We start from the raw sequence: 8,974 nt of genomic DNA on the forward strand, positions 1-8,974 counted from the left end.
AATCGTATGAAATTGTGTTGAGTGAAAACGGTTTAGGATTTCCAAGTTTCGCATTCGGCGGCGGGAAAATATAAAATTATAATCTCGAATAACGATTAAATGGAGGGTGATAAATGCTACGATAATATTATAAAGCGTCTACCTTTTACGGGGTTTTATTGTTGAACAACTTTATTGGCCCTTGTTGTTTAGGTTTCCGTTGACTCTGCTGCCATTCATTTGGCCAAGTTAATACAAATGATTAGATCAAGTGTGAAAGAATGCCTTGCTGCTGGTAGTCGTTGTTTTTATCGTAAAACATAAATGTTATGTTTAATTAAGTCATTACCCCCCAATGAGAGAGGCATCAGGTGCGAAAATAGTGGGCGTTTGATATAATAAAAAACACAAAAAATATGTTACTGGTTTTTGACAACTTACACAGTTTAAAATTTAACAACAGTTTTTAGATTAATAATCAAAAATACTTGCATATATTATGGAAATGGAAAGTATTTAAGGATAAGCAGGTTGTTCAAGTACAATGATCAAGCCAACTGTTAGACATATATTTCACTATGTTTAAATAATACATAGGCAACAAATATAAAATCTATGCAGTCTCACACACAGCTCATAAGTGAATGTGGGAATACATAGCGCCCTCTATTGCTATGTATGTAAACTATGCTGTTTTGTTGTTATATTAAATGGTTTTGCACTTAGATGAATTTGCTATCAATTATAACAGATGTGTTATCGATAAAATGATTTTCAGTTACGATACTGCGTTAGCTTATTTTAGACAACAACCGCTTTAGTATACTGAAGACAAATACAGACAGCTCCAGCTATGTGATTTATTTTTACAAAAAGAATATCGAGTATCACAAGAAAACCAGTAAAGAAAGTTCTAAAGTTGGGCGGGGCCCACTTTATGATACCCTACACCACTTTGCTAATTTAGTAGAGCTCGGCATAACAATTAAAAGTTTTAATGGGAGAATTCATTTATACACGCTATGATTATAATTATAATTTAAAGTCCAAAGGACTAAATATGCCGAAGCATATCCAAATCTGAACCGATCTCGACAAAAATTTGGCAAAGATATTTCTGAGCTGTATTTCATATATTTCCCTGAATATTGTTGTTACAGAGTCATGGACGGGCAGACGGACTGACATGCATAAATCAACTTAGAAAGTGATTCTATGGAGATCCTCAAAAGTAACTATGGGTCTGATATAAATAATTACAACGTGCCAGATTTGGACTATGTCGACTACATATTTACTCGAGATCTCTGGTGGATAGAAATATTTAGATATACCAAGTTTGAAAAGAATACCAGTCTTTTTTGTTATGGGAAATTGATCATGAGAGTATTGAATATTGTGACCCATTTGTGGGGGAAGTACAAGACTATTCCTTCTGGTACCTCCCCCACAAAGGGTCAACGTTTTGAATAACCAAAACGATTATAAAATCTAAAATAAACATCCGGTTCTCTTCATATTTTACAAATCCCAATCAAACTTATAATACTCCAAACACATAAGTGTTGTAGGTAATAAAGACAAAAATAAATTTTTATCAAACATATGTTAAGGGTATATATCTGTCGACCAACCCGACTGACTCTTTATACCCTATACCACCACAAGGCAGCGAGATAGACCCATAGTTACTTATAGAATCACTCTACATAGAATCACTTTCTGTGCCGATTTATGCATGTCGATCAGTCCGTCCGTCCATGTATTCTTGTGAACAAAATACAGGACGCATTTATTATCCGATTGAGATGAAATTTTGCAAACAATATTTTTTTGGCCCAAGGACGAACACTATTGGAATTGGTGATAATTGGATTAGATTTAGATATAGCTTCCATATATCTTGACCGATTTCGTAGCTAGAGCTCTACTAACTATGCATAGTGGTGTAGGGTATCATAAAGTCGGCCCCGTCCGGCTTTTGACTTTTTCTTGCTGGTTTCAACGATTTTTTTTATTATAGAAATTGAAATAAGTTTAATATTTATATATTTTGTTTGAATTTTTTTCTAAAGTTCCTAAATAATAAAATTTTCTTTATTTTTAAAGTGTTACAAATATATAAATTATTTTAAACTTAAAATATAATAACATACACTATCAATTAAAATTTTGTTCCATTTTCCAGATGACTTCTATTTTGTTCTTGTTCGCTGGGTTCATCCTTCTCCGGTGTGAGAAAGTTGGGATTATCCCAAACCTGCAGCTCTGCCGATCCCCAAATAATATAAACTAAATTTCCCACAAAAAATACGGCAGCGGTGATGGCGAACACAATCTGCCATTGAATGCGGTTGCTCTAAATTACCAAATCCAAAGAAATATATATTATCCAAAATTAAAAATTCTTTAAAACCCACCTCATCTTTTACAATGGCCCCTGCCACCAAGGGCGTCAAAATGGGCATTATACTGCCCACGGCATTCGTTACGCTCGTCAATATACCCGCATGATTGGGTGACAAATCAATGGAGTTCAAGCCACTGCCAATTGTGCAGCCAGAATTCAAGGCCACATTGGCAATCATTAAAACTATGGCCAGTGTTTGCTGATCAGCCTCGAGAAATCCCACACCGATTAGGCCCACCGTTGGTATCCAAAATGCTATTGTGTTAAAACTCTTTCTCAAAACATTAAGCGTTACAATTTTATATCTCAAAAGGACATCGGCCAATATTAAATAACAATAGGACAATATCCATAGGGCGATATACGGCAATGCTGAGTATAGGGTATTGCTTTTCATATCCATGCGAAAGACACCATTCATATAGGCCGGCAGTTCGGCTTGTATGGCCGAAAATCCCCAATTTTCGGCACTTCGTACGATCAACAAAGCCCAAAAAGGTGGAGAATGTAAAATTGCCCTCCAGGGTATGGGAATTTGCTTCTCCACAGCCTTGATCTCCACTGACTCCTTCACCGAATTTATAGAATTTTCAATATAACTCCTCTCGTTTTTCGAAATAAATCTTGATTTGTTTGGCGAATTCGCCGCAAATATCTCCCACAGAATACACCATGCTATGCCAACGGCACCTGATATATACGATATGCCTGGCCAGCCGAGACTTGATGTTGCAATTAAACCACTTATAAACATGGCCATAACTGTTCCACATTCAATACCCGAACTAGCTAATGCACCCAAACGATTTCTCTCCTCCACCGGACTCCACAGAGCTAAATGGGCATGAACACAGGGTAAATCGAAACCCTGAAAGCATCCTTGCAACACCCGTATTGCACAAAATATTTGCCATCCACCCCAATTAACGGTAAATGGTACAATTATGGCAGCTATCGCAGAACCCAAAGTCGATACGAACAATACCATTTTGGCACCAAAGCGACGACATGCATAGCCAGCTGGAAATTGTGTCACCACATAGCCCCAATAGAAACTGGAGAGTACGTACGATTTTTCCATCTCATTCCAATTATATTCCTGTATAGAAAATAATTTTTTTTCAGAGTTTTCGGATACAATATTTGAGTTACGTTCTACATACCGGAAAATCAGGGTTGGTACTCTCTGCATTGGTCATAGCCACCAGCGCTATGCTAGCATTATATTTGATCATATAATTCACAGCTATACAGGCAAACAACAAAACGGCCTGGACATGGCGTTGGCCTATTAAGGGACCTGTATAAAATGCACAGAAAAATGAGTAGTTATTTTCAAAACTTTATTTCGAGATTCCAACTGTAATATTTCCAATTTTAACCAAAATTCGGGCTCTCTAGAATGCTTCTGAGCCGAGACCAGAAAAATACTTGTTTCAAAATTAAGGAAAACAAGTAAAAAAGTAATAAATTAGGCCGGGCCGAACATTTATAACCATCAACCATTAAATCATCCACCATTATTAGAATACCGAATATGGGGATCTAACGTTATATTGGGGCCTGCAAAGACGTGGACTTGCATAGGCAATTTTCTGTCACAGACGGTCGTACCCATTAGGATAAATAAATAAATGATAAATTCCGATTAATAATGTCTCTATAGGACGACGTAGACCTGTTTGAGAAATTTTCTGTCAAAGAATGTAGTACCCCTTAGGAACTTCAAATTACAATTTTGAAATATTTCCTTCGAAAAGTGTGACAAACAAATCATCAAAATAACGAATAATTGTAGGTACAGTTATATGGGGTTTATATCAGAATTTAGACATACATTGACAGTTCTTACATAATGGGAACATACAGGGTGAGATGAAAAAACTGCAACCAACTTCAGACTGCTATCATTTCTAAATCTTTTCTGTCTCGTACCATCGTTCGTTAGCGTAATACTGGTAGCGTAGCCCGACATCAAGGAAGTGGACGGAAGAAAACAGCGGATGTGGTTCGAAAAGTAAAGAAGCGAATTGATCGAAACCCTCGCCTCGTAGTGACCGAAAAATGGCTCGTGAGCTGAACATATTGCAGTATTCCATTCGGCAAATATTGAAAAATGAGCTCGGGGTAAAGCCATTGAAATTCCAAAAGATGCAAGAACTTACACCGCAACAGAAAGAAAATAAACTCAAAAGAGCTAAAGAGTAGCTTCGCTTGGCCGAAAGTGGTGAACTGCCGAATTTGGTTTTCTCCGATGAGAAAGCATTCGTTGTCCTGCAGTTTGTAAACAAACAAAATGATCGTGTTTCCTTGCCAAAGAGGTCAGCTGAAAATTTGCACCTTCGGTTGGCCACCAGAACTCAAGCGCCGGCCATGGTGATGGTGTGGGCCGCCATAACAGCCGATAGTCGCTCTCCGCTCGTATTAATCGACCGTGGTATCGGAATAAATGCCGAACATTATTACGAAAATATTCTGAAGGGTGTATTAAAGCCTTGGGAACACAATCATTTTGGCCGCAGACCTTGTACATTTTAACAGGACTCAGCACCATCGCACTCAGCATGCACCACCCAAGAATTGGTACAAAAAGAGGCCACCAATGGCCACCAGAATTCCCGGATACCTATCCGTTGAGCTATTGTGTCTGAAGTATTTTGGAAAGCATGGTTGGCACTAAAAAATACCAAAGTCCAAAGCCATAATACCAAATATTGCCGTTTGAAGGCCATATTTCGTGCCAAAGGTGACCAATTCGAACTAATCTAAACTTATTCCCAAATTTTATGCTATTTCCAACCTTTTTTGCTTTCTTTCAATAAAATTAAAAAAAATAAATAAAAAATATGGCGTATGAATTTGTTGCAGTTTTTTATATCACCCTGTATACTGCCAATTTACAGTAAATTTGGGCTAAAATTGTGACTAAAGCTGCCAATAACCTTAAATGTGTCAGTACAGGCTATGTGAAAACGTGGACTTATAGTGCCCATTTTCAATAGTAAAGGTCCTGCAGAAAAAACACACATCTTAGGAAAATTTTATCAACCTACTTCATTTCTTTCGGAAGCTACGATGATTTCCACAGACGGACAGACAAACAGACAGACAGAGGGAGGGACATCGCTAAATCAATACATAATTTTATGATGAAAGAGAATATATACACTTTTCATGGTCTAAAATTTATATTTCGAGGTGTTACAAACGGAATGACAAATTTAATATACCATCCATACTATGGTGGAGGGTATAAAACGGATATAAGTTTTTAAAAAATTTGTCCATATTTTATGTAATAACAACAACATTAATATTTTTTCAACGCCCTTCATGAAATATCTGAATTGGTCAAAGCTATAGAAGAGCACATATTTAAATCAGATATATAACTTCACAAACTATTTATTTTTTTGATTTATGTGTTTGTTTTCTCTTTCGAGACGAGCTTAATGATCTGAAATTTGCAGTGAAAAGGAAAGCCAGATAGACACTATTACACACTCACCACTATGCGACGCGTTTCGCCGTTGGTTAAGCGGCTCATCAGGCATATTTGGTGTGGATGATGGCTTACAAGGGCCGTTCTCTAGAAAGTAGTATATATTTCGAACTTATTGCAAATTAGCATATGCGAATTATACACTAGAAACTCTCCAGGTTCGACTCAAGTTCTATTGGCAGATCTTTTTCACAGCAAAGTTTTGTTTTTGTAGTGATGGATTTTTTGTCCACAACAACTACATTGATTCCAATGCATACACTTGTTTTAGTGCTGCTTTGGAAAAGACGGGTTAATGGCTCTGAACGTAGAGACGGCAACTTCTAGTTGGCTGCACACCGAGGTCTGCGGTTCAAATCCCAAATTTTTTTTTTTTTTTTTTTTTTTTTTTTTTTTTTCTCAAAATTAATATTTTACCCTTTGCCACCACAATTGTCATATTTTTCTAAATTTATCCGCCACAAATCTTTGTTAAAAAATAACCGTTTCACTGATGCGTTAAACCGAACGTTTTACAAAAGACTTAGCATCTAATTTTCGCTTCAAGGAAAACATTTTTAAAATGCAATGGATTTTTTTCACTTCATAAATTAATTAAAATAAAATAAATACATCTTAATTGTAATAACAATATGTGCTGATAACAAATATTTACAACAACTGTCAATAACGGATTTACGGTGTGACAGTATCGCTTACGTTAGAATTAATTAGTAATAAAGTGTACGTAACTGCGTACGATATAGTTTTTTTTTTTTCAAAATAAATAAACAACGACTACGGATCTGAATAGGGGCGTATGGGTGTGTCCATAATGAGATTATTCAAGTGGAGAAAAAAAAATAAAAACATACTTAAAACAAGTAAGCAAAGGCTATAGTCGTGCGGGGCCGACCATGTGATACACTACAACACTACAATATGTTAGAAGCCCCCTTATATCCAAATCCATTTTGGAAGATTTCGCTTTTTAAATTATGTTATGGAGCACTGCCCAGATATTACCCTTAGTATTTTTACCAGAGACATTTGACCAATATTTACGCACTCTGTCTTGCTGTTAGTTGTTGTGGTCCATTTTACAGCTAAATATAATCCAATGGTCATCCAAAATACTAGAATTCTTCACGGTCTTTAACTTTCTTCTCGATACGCTTCAATTGTGTGATCAGGAAAATATTTCCGTTGTTGGTTCATTTCATTTAAATGTTTTGCGATCATTTCCAAAAACAAGAGACCCATCTGTATCTCCAAATTTAGACTCATATATATGATTTGGTTGTCTGCGATATTTGTTTATAATCGCCAACGAAATCAGGATAAAAAATCCAGAAGTTCGACTTTTGTGTATTTAGGATATTGCCTGTACAACATGTAGTGGTCCATTCTACCCACTGTCCTAAACTCTAACTACATGTGAGATTTCGTGACCTTTGGTTTCTATGTGTGACCTGCAAAATCAGCAACATTTGTTGTTGTTGGTCCGTCTCAACCCCTAAATATTATGTGATCTTCAAAAGTAATAAGGTTCTGTTCTGGCCATAACCCTGCCTCCATTTTCAATTTCGTGAGAATCGGCCCATAATTGCGACGGGTAGATTTATTACAAATTAACATGGACAGACGGACGGACGGAATGCATAGCTGCATCCAGATAGGAAGCTCGACGAGATAGGAAGATCCATATATACTTTCCTAATGTGAGGGACTCAAAACCCCAAATCGGAAGAAACATATGAGGGAAATATAGCTATATCTGAACCGATTTTCACCAAATTTGATGTACTTGCTTCTAGGATAAATTCGGTCGGATGTGACAAAATTCAGGTTATTTGGACTGATATTGACTATTGGATGCAAAATTAACCCGAAATCGGTTGAAGATATATATGGAAGCTATATAAAAATCTGAACCGATCTTGATAGAATTTGCAAAGTTTTTCGGGCTGTATCTGATATCTGGGGCCAAAGATAATTCTTGTGCAGAACATAATAGGAATGTGAGGGACTTAAAGGCCAAATCGGATGAAACATATATATGGAGCTATAGCTATAACTGAACCGATTTTCTCTAAATTTAATGTACTTGCTCCTAGAATAAATTTCGTCGGATGCGCCAATATTCAGGTCATTTTGATTTCATTCTCACCGATTTCGATAGGGTTTGGGACAAGCAAATACAGGGTGAGATGAAAAAACTGCAACCAACTTCAGACTGCAGTAATTTCGAGGCCACTCGTACGACAGCTGTTAAAATTATTACAGTGACAGCTCATTATATTGTTTACAAGCGTACAACAGCATTTTGGTGAGAATTTCCAGAAAAAAAGTTATTTGTGATGGATGGAATTCATGGTGATGGTGTGGGACGCCTTAACAGCCGATGGTCGCTCTTCGCTTGTATTAATTGACAACAGAATAAATGCCGAATATTATTGCGAAAATATTCTGGAGGGTGTATTAAAGCCTTGGGTACGCAAACATTTTGGCACAGACCTTGGACATTCCAACAGGACTCAACAACATCGCACTCAGCACGCGCCACTTAAAAATTGTTCATTTCCAGCGCACAATGGCCACCAAAATCTCCGGATACCAATCCGTTGGGCTATTGTATCTGAAGTATTTTGGAAAGCAAGGTTGGCACTAGAAAATACCAAAGTTTCGATCACCTCAAGCAAGCGCTTCGAAGGGAATGGGCCAAAATCCCGCAGAGCAACATTCGGGCAGCTTGTGACGGTTTGATTGGCCGTTTGAAAACCACGATTCGTGCCAAAGGTGACCAATTCGAACAAATCTAAGCTTATTCTAATATTTGATGTTTTTTTTCGAAATTTTTTGCTTTCATTCAATAAAATTAAAAAATTATGTAAATATTATGGCGTCTGACTTTGTTGCAGTTTTTTTTATCTCACCCTATATTGTTTAGAAAATTTCATTTTAATCGGATAATAAATGCGACCTTCGTTTTGTTGACAAATATGCGTACATAGACGGATGGACAGACGGGCTGATTTGCATAAATCGACTCAGTGAGTGATTCTGTAAAGATCCTCAAAAGTAGCTATGAGTCTATCTCCTTG

At 36.8% G+C, this 8,974-nt stretch overlaps 1 protein-coding gene across 1 annotated transcript; it reads right to left on the minus strand.

Annotated features, from left to right (window-relative positions):
- Window positions 1-2,046: 2,046 nt before the first annotated feature.
- Window positions 2,047-6,425, minus strand: LOC101895696 (putative inorganic phosphate cotransporter). Its single transcript, XM_011297869.3, has 4 exons — window positions 6,309-6,425; window positions 3,553-3,689; window positions 2,400-3,488; window positions 2,047-2,338 (listed from the first exon to the last, which is right to left on the minus strand). Exons 1-4 carry the CDS (start codon window positions 6,328-6,330, stop codon window positions 2,144-2,146), a joined length of 1,443 nt encoding a protein of 480 aa, XP_011296171.1. The 5' UTR covers window positions 6,331-6,425; the 3' UTR covers window positions 2,047-2,143.
- Between the last annotated feature and the right edge of the window lie 2,549 nt (window positions 6,426-8,974).

This window comes from Musca domestica, unplaced genomic scaffold, assembly GCF_030504385.1.
Source record: "Musca domestica strain aabys unplaced genomic scaffold, Musca_domestica.polishedcontigs.V.1.1 35, whole genome shotgun sequence".
NCBI classification, from domain to species: Eukaryota; Metazoa; Arthropoda; class Insecta; order Diptera; family Muscidae; genus Musca; species Musca domestica.